The 16,218-nt window shown below is 41.8% G+C and overlaps 2 protein-coding genes across 2 annotated transcripts in view; one reads left to right on the forward strand and one right to left on the reverse strand.

The window, feature by feature from the left end:
* SLC4A3 (solute carrier family 4 member 3) overlaps positions 1-4,507 on the forward strand; it is a 69,673-nt gene extending 65,166 nt beyond the window's left edge. Inside the window, exons 21-23 of the mRNA XM_042443881.1 lie at positions 184-353; positions 638-811; positions 2,115-4,507. Of these exons, the coding sequence (XP_042299815.1) occupies positions 184-353; positions 638-811; positions 2,115-2,192 (422 nt within the window). The 3' untranslated portion in view covers positions 2,193-4,507. The remainder of the gene's footprint in view (positions 1-183; positions 354-637; positions 812-2,114) is intronic.
* A 4,135-nt stretch (positions 4,508-8,642) lies between these two features.
* On the reverse strand, positions 8,643-11,776 carry LOC121919788. Its single transcript, XM_042446693.1, has 2 exons — positions 10,885-11,776; positions 8,643-9,621 (listed from the first exon to the last, which is right to left on the reverse strand). Exons 1-2 carry the CDS (start codon positions 11,524-11,526, stop codon positions 9,496-9,498), a joined length of 768 nt encoding a protein of 255 aa, XP_042302627.1. The 5' UTR covers positions 11,527-11,776; the 3' UTR covers positions 8,643-9,495.
* Positions 11,777-16,218: the final 4,442 nt, after the last annotated feature.

Genomic DNA, 16,218 nt, shown 5'->3' on the forward strand with positions numbered 1-16,218 from the left:
TTTCTTCCTTCCAAAACCATGCATCTACTGCATGTATCTATTAGAATGCCAGACACTGCCCCATATATTCACAGGCATGAGCATGTGTGGCAGTGACAGCCATTGTCTCACACTTTTTAACATGAAGCATGGATACATTTGTTTGTGAGAAAGAGAATGAAACACTGTGTCATGCTCTTACAGGCCTGTCCATTGTCATGGGGAATGTATTGCGCCAGATCCCACTGGCTGTGTTGTTTGGGATTTTCCTATATATGGGGGTGACATCATTGACTGGCATCCAACTCTATGAGCGGCTCCTCCTTATCTTCATGCCATCCAAGCACCATCCAGATCATGTCTACGTTGTCAAGGTAGGTATGTTGAGGAAATTGAAGGATATGAAGGGACACATTTGTGTATATCACATTGAAGAATATCTGCAAATAGAAATGTGGCTGCAGGAGTGAGACCATACAGAGGCAGCTGATCAGATGTGGGAAGGAAGAAAGCACTTGCTGCCGGTATCCCATCTTCTTTATGAGAGACAGCCCTTCTGTAGAACAGAACATGATATTGCATTGAAGGTGTGGTATTTTGCCAAGTGCTAAAAAGATCTGCCAGTAAAATGTGCATGATGTGGTTGACTTGCCCCCAGGTCAAGACATGGCGAATGAACCTCTTCACATGCATTCAGCTAGCCTGCATCGTGCTGCTGTGGGTGGTGAAATCCACAGCAGCATCACTGGCATTCCCATTTGTCCTGATCATGACTGTTCCCCTACGACGATTCCTACTGCCACGCTTTTTCCATGAAAGAGAACTTAAAGCGGTAAGCAAATCCCATTGCTGTAGCAGGAAAACTTAGTACTCCTTCAGTCAGTGGCCTAAAGTGTGCCACTATTTGGCCAGTTTAACATTATCTCAGGTGTAGCCAAGGGTCCGTTTGGAGGAATTTTATTATTATTGTTATTAGCTCAAATATTGCAAGAGGAGGGCCTGCTATGACGGCCCTTGCAGAATCGTCTCCCGATATGTATACGGAGTAGACCAGGGGATCCCAATAAATGGAATTGAGACAGACTTCTAGAATTAATAACCTATTTATTTATAAGGGGGAAAACACATACGATTCACTAGCATACACACATACAAGGCTCAGGAAAAGCATAAGTTAGCATGGAATAGGATTTTAGGCATCACTGGGGTGATACGTACCAGAATGTAGACTCCCTCCAGGAATCCAAATGGAATATGATGAGGATGGCATGAGGCTCAGCCATGGAATGACTGGCCAGGAGTCAGGAGTCAGGAGCCAGGTCAGGGTTCAAGGGGACAGAGCTTCCCCCTGAAATCCAGACTGGCCCAGTGAACAGGCAAATCTGGGAGTATTTATAGGCAAAATCTTGCTTCTGGCAAAGGTGCTTGATGGTGAGAACAAAGGTGTTTAATTACTTTCTTTTCACCTGGATGTCCCTGTCTGATTGTCTTAGTGGTCTTAAGCTGCTCGGACAACAGACCCTGGGAGGGGGTAAGAGCCTCAGGCAAGGCAAACTTTTGCTCTTCCTGGTCCTATGATAATCCTTTTATGCGACTCCTTAGATATGATGATGTGGGTGCCCCTCAGGGGTGTGTGTACATGTCCTCATGCCTTGCTGGCAATGGTGGACAGGCTATTAGAGTTCATCTAGGGGTCATTAAGGGTTATCATTTATACCAAAATTTATATGGAGCAGCATGGGTAACACAGGCTTAGGACATTATACTACATATTTGAAATATGATAGCAACCTATTTTGTTGCCTCTATCTGTAGTGAACCAGAATAGCAGCAAATCTTTTTTTGGGCGCACATTATGCAGTTCTCAAGATACAAGAAACTGTTTTTGGTCTCACTGTACCCTGATGCCTCTGCAGTGTAACAGAGATGCCCAGCTGTAGAGTCATAGAGTTAGAAGGGGCCTCATGAGCCATAAAGTCCAGCTTCCTGCTCAGTGCAGGATTTCCAGCTAAAGCACCCCCAGCAGGTAGCTGTCCAGCCTTAGAAGGAGACCCAAACAACCTCTCTAGGCAATTGGTTCTATTGCCAATCTGCTCTTACTGTTCTTCTCTTCTGTCCTTTCATTCCATATGCAGCTGGACTCAGAAGATGCAGCACCAAACTTTGATGAAGATGGGCGGGATGAGTACAATGAACTTCACATGCCTGTATGAGCAATGTAGCCTTATCTACTGGCCTTCGTTCACCCCTGGATTCATGGGACAGGCCACTGTTCTCCATGCTCTCCTTGAATGACAACAAATCAGAAGTGGCTTTGAACTGATCATGAGTCTGGACCAACTGACAACTGTGTCACAGCCCTTCAGGAAGCTCCATGCCACAAAGAGTACTGGTACCAGTCAGAGCAAAAGATGCTGCCTTACTATGAATAGACATATAAGATGTGTTCAGGCACTATGATCCACATTCCTCTCCAAACAGACCTTGCTGGTGTTGATGCTCTGATTTCAATAGGCCAAAGTAGGTACCTTATCCAGCTGTCATTAACCTTCTTTTTTCAGAAGACAGCAGGCTGGTGCTTTGCTAAGGGGCAAACAGCATCATGCCAGCAAATATAAACCAAGTAGGCCCTGTCAGAAATGCCAGACTCAATGGTGTTCATGCAGAGCTAGCAGATTCCTGGGGTAAAACTAGTGTCTCCATGTTGACCCATAGCCTTTTCATCCCATGACTGTGACCATAAACCTTCAACAGCCTGTGGTCCATCTGTTGTTCTGCATGATGCTCTTAGCTGGGTTATCTTGCTCTTAGCTGGGTTATCTGATCTTTTCAATTTCTGGAATGGCTGTCAGGAGTGCTGAAAACTACAAGCTATAGTGTGTGTATGAACAGGCCTTCTGGACCAGATAAGCATGGCATGGGTATTTGTGCAATATTAATGTGTACAAGTATCTCCTCATGCATAATGCTATGCCTCTTCTCCTTATCTCTCAAGGCAGCCATAAAGGTTGCCAGAGAGTAGACATGGGTGTATGAAGGAGATCTTCACTCACATAGGAAGAGGGAAAGTGTAGGCAAAACTTGCCAAAATAACCTGGATACCAGGAACAAGGTAACCCAGTGACTGAATGGGGACTGCATTACTTTGCTCTTATGGTCAGGAAATAATCACAAAGATTTGACACCACTCTCATTGTATTTTCTCCTCTAGCCTTTGACAAAGAGTGTTAAGAAATTCAGTTATAGAAACAGAGACCATAGGAATGAAGCCTGGGACCTAGTCTGGACTAGAATATAAGATTCAGATTTTTCTTCAGGCACAGCAGGAAACAGGAATTCCCTATATCATTAATAGTGAGCAAGGAGCCCCAATAGTGGCCAAGGCAGGTATAAACAATACCATGTTAATCTTTATTATTTGGAGCCTGGTCCAAAAAAACAGAAATTCTTGTATTGCCTACTTTGGACTCCAGGTTCTTCAGTATTTCCAGTTCCACCTTGTTGCTTGGTCTAGCCTCCTTTCCAAAGTTCCTGCTCTGTTATTCAACCTTAGCATGGTCATTGCAATCCTTATTTTATTCTTTACCTTATAGGGGCTCCACTTGGGGCAAGACCTCCCACTATGGCCAAGTCTCCAGAAAGGCCAACCATGGCCCAGCCTTAATGATTGGAATGAGATATTTGTAAGGAGAGCTGCTCTTGTGGCTCTGAACCATTGCACAATATGAAGCTTTTCTTCATTTGTCCTTTGACAGTCAAAGTCAATGACATCATGTTCCTGGACTTTGTCTGCTTTTAAAATCCACTCTTTCTTCCTCAACAGCTCTACTCTGATGTACTCTGCTTTACCCTTCTTTTCATTCAACTGCTATATAAAGAAAATTCAGATTACAAGATAGGTCTATAAGTAGCACAACATATGTATTTTCTTTAGTCACTAAATCTGAATTTTTAGAAACAGAATACCCTGCCCCCTTGCTTCTCACTGGTGAGTGGCATGCATTCAGTTATGGATAGGGCACACCTGGTGTGCTTCATAAGGCTAAGCACTTGCACAAATACCATGCAGCTGGAGTTCAGTGCAAGAGTCCAAAGAGGAGCTGTTTTCCCACTGGATCATCACATGGGGACTCTAGTCAGCAGTGAAGTCCTGTTCTGTAAATGTGTTCTATTAGATTATGAATGTGGAATAATGGGGTGTGCAAAAGTGCCAGACATGACTCCCTTCACAGCCAGGCATTGAGTCTGGCTCATGGCACTACTCTGGTGCCCACTCCCTGTCATGAAATGGAGGCTGTCCCTCCCCACCTACCTCAGGGGCTGCCTGCAGATGGCTGGATAGTTATGAGGCCACATGTATTCCTCTACTCATTCCCAGCTGGCTGCCAGCCTGCCCCACCCACAGACAGTGACCTCCATTGTGCCCTGTGTAGCCAGGATAAGAAACCTGAACTCTTAGTGCAGAGTACTCTGCCTGTGTATTGAAACTCATCTGAATGTAATAGGAATGGATATGGTTGCACCAATAAACTCTTCAGTGGAATGCTGTGCTTGGGTCATGTTCTGCATTTCAGAGAGTGTCAGTTCAGCAAAGGAATAGGTCTGCAAAAGCAATCATAGGCACAAAATGGGTGCCTTCCCAATCTGATGCATGTATATAGGTTTGCCTTACGGTCTCTGTAACTCGGAAGTGACTTGAAGGCACATAATAACAACTATTTCTTAACTATGATTTCAATAGAAAGGCATTAGCAAGGCATGCAGCACACTTTGTTAGGATTTATCTGTAGAAATTGCAACTAAGAATCCATGTGCCACCATAACAACCCTTGGAAGGACTTATGTTCCTTAAACCCCAGACTAGCATATTAACAAATGATGCTACATTATACTGAACCAAACAAATGATGCTACATTATACAGAGTCTCTTCTGGCTGGCAGTCCTTCTCTGAGGTTTCACTTCAGGGTCTGGTACCTGAAATCTTAATTAGAGATTTTAAAGATTGGATCTATACTGAAAGTGAGCTCTTTTACTAAGCTATGGTCCTGTGCAAAGAAATTAATGTGAGCCAATACACAAAACAGTTGGGTTAGGCACAATACACCAAGGACTTATAAAATAAAGACACTGTAAAATCAGATCAAATAGAAAATACAAGTTCACTCTACTGAGGCAAAATATAATATCAAATCACCCCGCAAACTGAATTGTATTTAAGGTAAAACTATACACTACAGTGCATGAATGTAGCAGAACAGTGCTGGTCGCTTTTAATTTAATTACTTAGAGTATATATGTCCTGCTGTTCATCCAAAAGACTCCCAGAGTGGCTTACAAATGGTTACTTTGATAGTTCTCAGGCTTACAATCTAAAGGTTGAGAAGTTAGGAAGCAGGAGCAAAACACATGCCTGGAATCCTACAAGTGAGAATGAAGTAGCTTGGCAGTAGGAATTGCAGCAAAAAAGAGGCACAAATGAACTGTCTGGAACTGTTTCACCCATCCATCCTCTATGGAAGCTGCTTTTCCCTAGGACTAGCCTGCTTGGCTTTGTCCTATGAAGTTGTTCTATCCTAAACAAATAAACAAAAATCCCCCTTCCAACTTTCATAAATGCTTTCAAGAACAAATTCACTATGCAGATTTGGTTCAAGCATCTGTCTATGCTGTAATAGAAAGAGTGTTGCTCTGGTCCCTAGTAAATTTCACTTCTTTAGAATTAGAAACTCTGTTGAGAGGGTTCCCCACTCCCTGATAATCTTAGGATTTATTCACCCTGTGCACTTATAGTAATATTATTCTCCTTTTATGTCCTTTTATGGTTCTGTCTGATGGAATCCTGGAATTTGCAGTTGAGGAAGAAGCATTCAGAATTCTCAGGCAGAGCACTCTAGCGGCTCAATAGACTGCAAATCCCAGGATTCCATAGGACAAAATCATGGCAATTAAAGTGGGATAATAACACTATAATTATAGTATGAAGGGGCTCTTTACAATAGCCCTGTAAGGTAAATTAATATTGTTACCTCAATTCTGAGAGCCAGCATGGTTTAGTGGTTTGAGTGTTGGACTAGGACATTAGGAGCCCAAGGTTTGAATCCCCGCTTGGGCATGGAAGCCAGCTGCATGACCTTGGGCAAGTCATAATTTCTCAGCCTCAGAGGAAGGCAAGGGGAAACCCCCCTCTGAACAAATTCTGCCAAGAAAACCTCATGATAGGGTCACCTTTAAGTTGCCATAAGTCAGAAATGGCTTGAAGGCATAGAAAAACAGCTGCCACCATATTACAGACCAAGGCAGAACAGGAAGGCTAGCACTCATGATGGTGATAGCTTGTCTAAAGTCAAGTATTAAATCTGTAGCCCATATGAGATTTAATATAGGTTGATTAGGAAACATTCCATTCAGAGCTTTAAAATAACCTATCTTGAATTGCTCCAGTAAATGGTTATTTTTGTAGTAACTCCCAAGAGTTGAGTTACTTCTTGCTTATAATGGCCATGGCTAGAACTCACTACTTTTCCAAAGAATAAAAATGGATGGTTGTCAATGAAATTGTACTTAATACTTGTGAACTAATTCAGTTTGAACAATTGGAAGGAGTGAGGAAAGATCACACAAATGACTGCTTCAAGCTGCAATCAACCTTCCTCTCAGGGTGCATATACACTGTAGAAATAATGCAGTTTGACACCACTTTAGTGCTGTAGTTCCATCCTGTAGAATCACAGGATTTGTAGTTTTGCAAGGGCTTCTCTGCCAAAGAGTGCTAGTGCCTCACAAAACTATAAATCCCAAGATTGTGTAGGAGGGACCCATTTCAGTTAAAGTGGTGTCAAACTACATTGTTTCTACAGTGTTGATGCACCCTGTACCTTGGAGCGAGTGGAAGATAGGGGACTGCTCTGCCACAAAGAGAGAAAGAGGGAGAGAAAGAGAGAGTCAGTACACCAGTGGCACAATAGCAACAGTTAATTACCCTTTCTGAACTAAAGTAAAATAGTAACCACCTGTTAGATGATCGAAGTCATGAGAAAAGTAACTTTATGTTTTTAAGTAACACTAAAAACTCTGAGTGTGTCCAGTGTGCACTACCAACTTTTACTGCTCTAAGGATTCTAAGGTCCAATTACAGTAGAAAACATGGAAGCCTTGTCATAAACATCTAGTAAAAAGTATCTTTGGCCACCACCATGCTCTGTGCAGCAGCAGATTGCAGAATACCTCATAGTTAATGAACCTGAATGTATGAGGAGGGCAGCCTAAACCACATCAGCAATGTATGTCCCTGTTTCACCCAGGCCATGCTGTCTCCTGACTATCATGATTTCAAGTCATGTCTGATTTCATCAGCATCAGGAACTGATTCTTATCTGAGATCTGGTCAGATTTAACATGCAGCTTCTGGTTCCTGTTTTGCTTCCTTCTGCTAAATTGAAAAGCTTTTGGTGGCTGATACTGAGTCCCAAGGAAGATGCCACCCAAGAAGTAGCAGTTCTGCTTTGAGAACAGCTTCACAAGTCTGTCATAGGGAACCACAAACAATCAAAGAAAGACTAGTCCCCTGTACAGTGACTACTGAAGTGTGCGGTAAACATAGCATCCTATCCAGTAAACAAAGGTGATCCATCCTCACCAAACTACAGCATCCTCGCTTGGTATATGTATCATTTACTGCAGGGCTAGAAAATCTGTTATTCTCCAATGCAGATCTCCCACTTCCATTGGCCACAGCCAGCCTGGCCAATTGTGAGAAAGGATGGAGTCTACAACATCTAAAGGACCTGCAGTTTCCCAGTGCTAGGTTGGTGAAAGAAGGTCCTATGGCTATGCAGCCAAAAGATAGCTAGTTCTCAGACTTTAGTTCTGTAGGTGTTTTTGGACTTCAGCTCCCAGAACCATCAGCCAATTTGGTCAATTATTGGGTACTGAGCCCAAAACATCAGGAGGATCAAATACTGAGAACTATTGATTTAAACCTTATGTAATTTCTATCTGACTGCAGCTGACAGTTGATGATAGGACTGAAATGCTGCTGAGGTTTCTTTCCAAGTCTATGAATTAAGCCAGGGGTAGGCAACCTGCGGCCCGCGGGCCGGATGCGGCCCGGCAAGGCCTTGGGACCGGCCCCAGCCCGGTCCTGCCGCCGATTGCCACCAGGGCCTTTGGGGGGCAATTGTCTATAGAAGCCTCAGAAACATGCATTTATATTAACATTTTTTAAAAAATCAGCAAATTTTTTCGCGTGTCCTCCATTTTTTTTAAAAAAGTGTCTTCCATTTGAAAATTTTGTCCTACATTTGTCCTGCTTTAGTTATATATTTAATTTTTGAAAACTTATTTAATTATTTAATTTTTGGCTTCGGCCCCCCGGTTGTCTGAGGGACAGCAACCCAGCCCCCGGCTCAAAAAGATTGCCTACCCCTGGATTAAGCCATTCCAGAAACATGCATATTGTTTAGGTTTGCTTGAATAGTTTTCACCAATAAAAGAGACCACATGCTGTACTCACACACACACACACACACACACACACACAACCTCCCCTATTCCAACCTATCAAGGGTACAATAAATTTTATATATATATATATACACACACACACACACACTACATTAAAGCAAAGTATGAAAAACCACATTAACTCTACCAATTTTAAGCCTGTCCACAAATGCTACCCCAGTTTAAAAGGATTTACAATGCTTCCAAACATTTATAATCAACTTTACATTTTAGTGAATATTCAATGAGACAACATTCCAAAATTGTGAGGCAGTTTCTGAAAGCTCCAACTGTTCCTCTACGTTACTCAAACATGGTTCCTGGATGGTATTTTTAAGCAAGTTTTACAGATCACTCCCATCATCATGGGACAGGTAAAGGAAGTGACCTTGAAGATGAAATATGAGAAGATGAAATATCTTTTCATGGGTTAAGGCTTGAATTGTGCACAGTGAGTAATAGTCAATGCTGATGCAGTAGTGGCAGATATATAGTTTTTCTCCCTTAAATCAGAATTTTACCCCTCTGAATTTTCCTTCAGTACCCAGATTTCTAGCATTGGAGAGAGAGAGTGAGATATTGAACAGCATTCACACGTAAAACTATTATATTTGCTGCATTTGCACTCCCTTGGTAATTTTGGCTGCCCCTTTTCTTTGTATGCCTAACTGTATTTCTCAAATGAACTGAAGTTTTAAGTTACTGCAATGCTGGAAATTTGGGAACCGAAGGAAAATTTCATTGGGAAGAGGCAGAATTTTTATTTGTGTCCCACCACCACTGTGGCTCCACCCCTCTTTTTGGTGCTCTGTACCGGGCCTATGACTGGTGCAATTAGAGCATATTATAGTAGTCTAGCTACTGAATCAAGAATTGGGGGTGATAAGAACATGAGCTGCATCCAGAAATAAAGCCACCTTTATCAGGAGGCAGGACCAGTAAGACAGAGAGACTCCTCTGATATTGTTACCATTTTGGTCTAGGGCTCTTTTTGTTCACAAATTCAAGAATATTATCTGTTCAAATCACCAGAACTGCATGATGAATGTGAGTCGATCTCATTGGCTTGTTGATGATCCAGGCAAATATCTTCCCCACTCTGCAAAACCCTTACAAGCTCCTGATAATGTTCCTGCAACTAGAAGATAGACAAACATATTTATTAGTATCATTATTCCTGCAACTAGAAAATAGACTATTATTATACTCATTTTTATCCCGCCTTTCTCACAGTAATAGTACTCAAGGGAGCTGGTATTTAAAACAATACAAACTGAAATAATAGAAAAGTATTAATATAGATATAAATATAAATATAAAACAATTCATGGAGTTAAAAACATGAAAAATTAAACATATTAAAATGCATTTAAAGACAACTTACCAATCTTATAACAACATTAAAAGTTCAACCCTAATTAGTTTATAAAAGCCTGATGGCATAGAAATTTTTTTACCTGACATTGGAAGGGGAGCAAGGACAGGGCCATCCTGGTCTCTCTAAAGAGGCAGTTTCAAAGTCTGGAAGCAGCCACTGAGAAAGCCCTCTCCCATGTTCCCACCAAACAACCCTGAGAGGGTGGTGGGACAGAGAAAAGGCTCTCTCCAAACAACTGTAGAGCTCTATCTACTGCACTCATAAAAAGGCAAATGACCTGGATCAGCCCACTCTCACTGGCATCTTCACTTACCAAAGGGGATCCAGTTTTCAAAGGACACCACTGACGTTATGTGAGAGGGACTACCAATACTCTGTCTCTTGCATCCCTTGCTTCCTTTCTCTTTGGTTCTACCTAGGCCCCAGTTTCACTCAGCTAGAGACCCACCATCTACTTGCTGCAATATACAGTTGGCCCTTCTTATACATGGATTTCTTATACACGGATTCAAGCATACACGGTTTGAAAATGTTCAAAAAAAAGTATAAATTTCAAATATCAAACCTTGATTTTCCATTTTTTATAAGGGACACCATTTTGCTATGTCATTATATTTAATGGGACTTGAGTATACACGGATTTTGTTATACACGGGGGATCTTGGAACCAAACCCCAGCGTATAACAAGGGTCCACTGTAACTTCCTCCATCTGTTCATGGGTTGGCAACAAAGTGCCTGCCATTAGGGTCTATGGTTTGTTAGCCTAGCTCCTTACTGTTTGGATTGGTCGCATAAGGACTGGTCTGACCTCCAGCTCTAGCAGCCAATCCCCTTGCAGGATGCTCTTGCGATACTGTTCCAGCCTAAGCTGCCTCCCTAAGGCCTCCAGCTCAGAGAAGGCTGCCTGGTGCTGTCTGTCAGCAACTCTCCAGTTGTCTGTCTCCAGTTGGTTTTTAAAGGCTTCCAGCTCCCTCTCCTTAGCCTCCTGCTGAAGTTGTAAGTTGGATATTCTCTGGTTTACCTCATGTATCTCTGTTTCCAGTATCTGAGAGCGTTTCTCCTGCCAGAGCAGGGACATGAGGTCCTCATGGATCTCATGTAGTTTATTCCTTTCTTGGCTGGTAGTTCTTATGCAGGTGGCCACACCACTTCTGCTGATGTCTTTGGATAACAACTCCAGCTTCATACAGTTTGACTGAATTTTTGATAATCTAGACTGAGAACTGGACATGTCATACCGTTGATGTTCCAAGCCATCCACTCCTGTGCCATTCCATGTTCTGGCTATGCCTGGGCGTATTAGCTGGGAGCTGTAAATGCTAGCATGGCGATCCACCCATTGCCTGGCAAGTGCAGCAGTAGCCAGGCTTTTGTGAAAGAGGTCAGGGACCAGCCTCATGACCTTTGCAAAGGGGTGAACATTACCAAAGCCCTGCAAATCAAGCAAGCTTTGAGCACTGAAGTTTTGGCCATCAATTGTGTCCCTTTTCAGGAGCAAGGTCCATTTCCTCCGGAGAGCAAACAACTGCTTGGCCATATGTGCAACAGATGCTGTAGTATGAGGGCCATGTCCTTCTGCCGATCCAAGAGGCAATGCATCAAGTGAGTCATCATTAACATACAGGTTTTCACACAAAGGAAACACAACCTTGGTGTCAAACATCTCTTTCAAACAGCTTAGGTACCTCACATAAGAGATAAACCAGGAGACATAGCCAGGAATGTCACTCTTCTTCTGACCAGCTGTAATTCTCACAATGTCCTGTCCATCCCATTCCCTGGACTCAGCAACCTTTTCCAGCTGCTCAAGGCTCTGAATGTCCCCTGCAGCCCCACTTTCAGAGAGTATCAGCTGCAGTACATTGAAAAGGGTGTGAATGTCAAAAGCTTTCTGGCAACTTCTTATGTGTTCCTCAAAGGACTGGATCTCATCTCGTAGATTCACATACAGGGCTTCCATGGGGGCCATGGGCAACTTGAAGATGCAAAATTCAAAGCTGTTTGGAGGAATTTCAGAAGGTAAAGTGTTTCCCAGGACTGCACCAGCCTTCTGGGGAAAGCTTCGCTGAATGTATTTCTGATAGTAACATTGTTTAATTTATATATTGCTTTACTCCCAACGTGGGACCCACGCAGCTCACACCATGAGTTAAAACAAGGTGCATCTAAAGAAAACCTAATAGCAAAAGGTTAAAAAACAATTAGACAAATTATTTACAATATTACCATATTGAAATACATTAAACATACACATTTACATGAAAATGGTGTAAAATTATTTTTAAAATGACAATAACACAAAAGACCTTACTGCATAGCTATTTAATCAACCAAATCCCTTTCCAAATAAGAAGGTCTTTATCTGCCAGTGGAAGAAGAGCCAAGAGTGGGCCAGCCTAGTCTCCCATGGGAGAAAATTCCACAGCCTGGGTGCAACTACTGAGAAGACTCTTTCCCATGTCATCGTGTTCCTATGAGGGGTGGGATTGAGACAAAGTCCTCCCATGAGGATCTCAAAACTTGGGCAGGCACATAGAAGATGTATAGGGACATGGAGAGACTTTTTTTATAGGCACAGGACAGTTCTCAGAAGAGGACATACTCATGGAAAATTAGCACAGACGGGTAGCCTTTAGCCCTCCAGATAACCCTTTTGGGTTACAAGTCCCATAATTCTTCCCCATTGCCTATGCTGGGTTGTTTCTGGCAATTGAAACCCAGTCATATAGGGGCTTAAAGGTTCCTCACATCTGAAGCAAAGAAGCTTATGATATCTAAAGACTAACACATTTATGAAGGCATAAACTTTTGTGGACTGGAGAAGCATGAAGTGTTATCCTCGGTAGGTATATACATACATAGATATAGGAATGAAACAATGAAAAGTGTGAGATCAAATGGCAATACAGTGCAAAAAGTACAGTCATTGATAATTCACTCCCTACATCCTTGTTTGTGTTGCGCACACATTAAACACACACACACACTCCAAGTAAGCAAAACAATGAATCTGATGAAGAGCCATACTGTACTTCATAAATATGTAATAAATATATTTGTTGTTTTTTAAATGTCCAAAGAGTCTTGCTTTTGCTGAAACAAATTTACCCAGCTACTGCTCTGCAAGTGGTAAATCTCATGTCAGAGTGATGAGAGTAAGGCACCGAGAAGTATCTGTAATTTCATAAAAATGCCATCCTCCCCCCAACCTTTCTCTGTTTGAAAAAATGCACTCCTTTTGACTTGCCCCTCCTCTACATCCCTCATCACTCTCTCTGCAGTTGGGAACTTACCATCTCCTGGAACAACCGCCATCTACAGAAAAGCTAACTAGGTATGTTGCATTTAACAAAGGGACAGGTAAACATTCTTTGCCATGGATACAGCATGTTGGCACTTGCTCTCAGCACTACTTGCTAGGAAGGACACTGAGTCCTTTTAAATATTACTGGACATAATCAGTGGTTTAAACTTTCAGTAGATATGTGCCCAGCCTCAATAGTAAGGAGAACTGGCACAGGAAAGTCCTAGTGCAGGCTTAATAGTGTATAGTGACAAAGTGTCAAGGAAAGGAGGCCTCCCTTTCCTTAGCAACTGTACAGAAGGAAGTGTTTGAGGCCATTGTGCATTTACTCAAGGCTGGAGGATAAGCCAAACTTGCCAAGGTAGCTTCTCTTAAGGCTGCAGTGCCACAGAAAACTATATAAGTAATGATTAATTATTTCAGTGAGATTTCCTTCTAAACATCCAAGGGAAGGATCAGGTTGAAAAGTTGACAAGGCTATTGCTGATGGGGTTGGTGATCTGGTAAGTGCAAGTAGCAGCCATTACTGTCTATGTCGAGGGAGGGTTGCTTGGGATCAAAAAAACACTGAAGGCTAGACCCCTGAGTCCACCTTGGGTCATTTCCAGAGTCCTGAAGTAGCTACCAGTGAATGCAGACAGTGTTACCCTACCCCTTGAAGACATGTTAGCTTTTTTTTTCTTTTTGAGGGGGTGGATGGCCCAAGAAAGCAAAGGAAGGTCTGGTAAACCTTTTTGTCTTTCCAGGTCTTGTTGGAACACAGCTCCCATCATCCCTCTCTACTGGCTATGCTGGCTAAAGCTTTTGCATATGGGTTGTGCAGGTTGACAGATTATAGGAAGTAACAGGTTAAGGCTTGTTGTTCCTGAATCTGATCAACTTGTAGAGGTTAGAGGAATTGTGAACCTCAAGAAAGGAGTATTTATTTAATTCTTCACAAAGATCTGAGAGCAAGGATGAGGAAATGACAGAATTGCTACTTACCTCCATACCAACAGTATTCCTGTACCTTTGATAAATGTGCAACAAGCTGAAATTCAGAAGCTGAAGCATGAATTTACAGATATGGGGGTGGGGGGTGAGTTCCATTCAGTTAAAAATAAATGGTTGGTACATTTATTGATTTATCCCACCTTTATCCCAATGCAATTTATAATACAGTTAAACAAAATATAGCTAAAACATTAAAACAAACTTCAATTAAAACATTCAAATCACTTTTTAAAAAAATACAGCACACCCCAAGAAAAAAATCCTTCTGATGGTGAAAAGAGAGCAGAGGGGCCAATGAAACATCCTTTAGGAGGGCGTTCTGTAGTTTAGGAGCAGCCACCAAGAAGGCCCTCTGGCAAGCCTGGGAGGGTGACAGAACTGAGAGAAAGTCTTCCCCTGAAGATCATCAGACTCAAGCTGGTTCAGATGGAAAGATGAGACCTTTCAGATAATTTGCATCTGAGGGAGTATCTACAGTTACAGAGTTTCAGTTGTGCTTTACCTTAAAACAAGCAAAGGAACACTGATTAATATATTAGGGCTGGAATGTAATTGAGATTTGCACCAACAAAACAGCAGTAAAAACACAGGAGTGATTTTCACATGCATGCATATGAAAATTATTAATTAATTAATTGTTGTTGTTGCTATTATTATTGTTACAATTATTATTAGGAGGAGGAGTACTATGCTTAGTTTAAAAAAATCATACAGTGGGCCTTTGGTATCCGCTGGGGTTTGGTTCCAGGACTCCCTATGGATTCCAAAATCCATGAATGCTCAAGTTCCATTAAATACAAAGGCATAGTCAAATGGTGTCCCTTATATAAAACAACAAAATTGAGATCTGCTTTTAGGTATTTATCAATTTTAAAAATATTTTCAAACCATGTATGGTTGAATCCATGGATAAAAAAATCTGTGGATATGGAGGATCAAATGTTTAGAAAATACACCTGCCAATGAAGAAAGGCTTCCCAGGCTGATTGATATTGGGGAAGTAATATGGAAAGGGCCTGGAATGTTCAAAACGGAATTGCTCAAGGCATATTGGAATCAAAGAAGACTCAAGATGATTTGATTTGATAAGGATTGGGAATTAGTGTATGCATTTTTGAAGGAACAGTGGGGTGAAATAACAGTATAATATGGTTAAAGCAATGTTAAATCTTTATAAGTAAGAAACTATGACTATCAGATAGAAGCAAATCATAATATTATTATCAGGGACTAGATGAATAAACCCCGATGAATTAGGAAAAGTAGCAAAGTATAATGAGGGGGGGGGGGGGAACTTGATGGTAGAACACTAGCTAACAGAAAAGAAACAAATAAGAACTTAAGAAAGGTGTAAAACAGAAGATAGGAACCTATAATAGAATGAATGATGGGGAAGATTGAAGTAGAAAATGAGGGGGGAAAGAAGGAAAGAAAAAGTAAAGAAGGTCAAGCACGAAGTAGAGGGTAAGAGAAAGTGAAGAAAGGTGTGAGTGGAGAATACTGATAACACAAGAAGATGGTTGAGAGATAGGTAGTAAGAAGTAGTAGTTGGAAGAATTAGCATAGGAAGTAGATAATAAAATATTGGAAGGAGAATAGAATGAGAAATCAAGATAGGCCTCATTCACACTGGCAACATTGCTCTGGAACGAACTGGTCAAATTCGTGGGGCCTCCTCCCGAATCTCTCCGGAAGCAAGTGCTGACTACCAATCAGGGGCATTTTAACATAAATGCCCTCTTGGAGAATTCAGGTTTAAGGTGAAGGTGCCTGGCTGTCAATCAAAGTTAGTTCCGCGATGGTCATAGGTGACGTTTCCAGCACTGATAGGGGCATCAGAAGTGTGCTTTCCACCCCTCCCTTTTTTTAAAGGACCAGGCACCACTTGTCAAATTTAAAAACCTCTGGTGTGTGTGTGTGTGTTGTGGGCATTTGGGTCAGTGTTGTAAGTTATGATTTGCCCTTGGCCCCATTTTCAACCCCAAAATGAAAGCTAGTGCCATCTCTGTAGCCTGTATCCCACTCCCTTGGCACCCCAGAATGCCTCATACACAGGTA

Source organism: Sceloporus undulatus, chromosome 1 (assembly GCF_019175285.1).
Source record: "Sceloporus undulatus isolate JIND9_A2432 ecotype Alabama chromosome 1, SceUnd_v1.1, whole genome shotgun sequence".
Lineage (NCBI taxonomy): Eukaryota > Metazoa > Chordata > Lepidosauria > Squamata > Phrynosomatidae > Sceloporus > Sceloporus undulatus.

Excerpts from the sequence above, each read along its gene's own strand:
- LOC121919788 (XM_042446693.1), bottom strand. The coding sequence starts at position 11,526 with ATGTTTGACACCAAGGTTGTGTTTCCTTTGTGTGAAAACCTGTATGTT. Across the intron at positions 9,622-10,884 it reads TGGAAACAGAGATACATGAG|TTGCAGGAACATTATCAGGA; the intron begins GTAAACCAGAGA and ends TCTATCTTCTAG.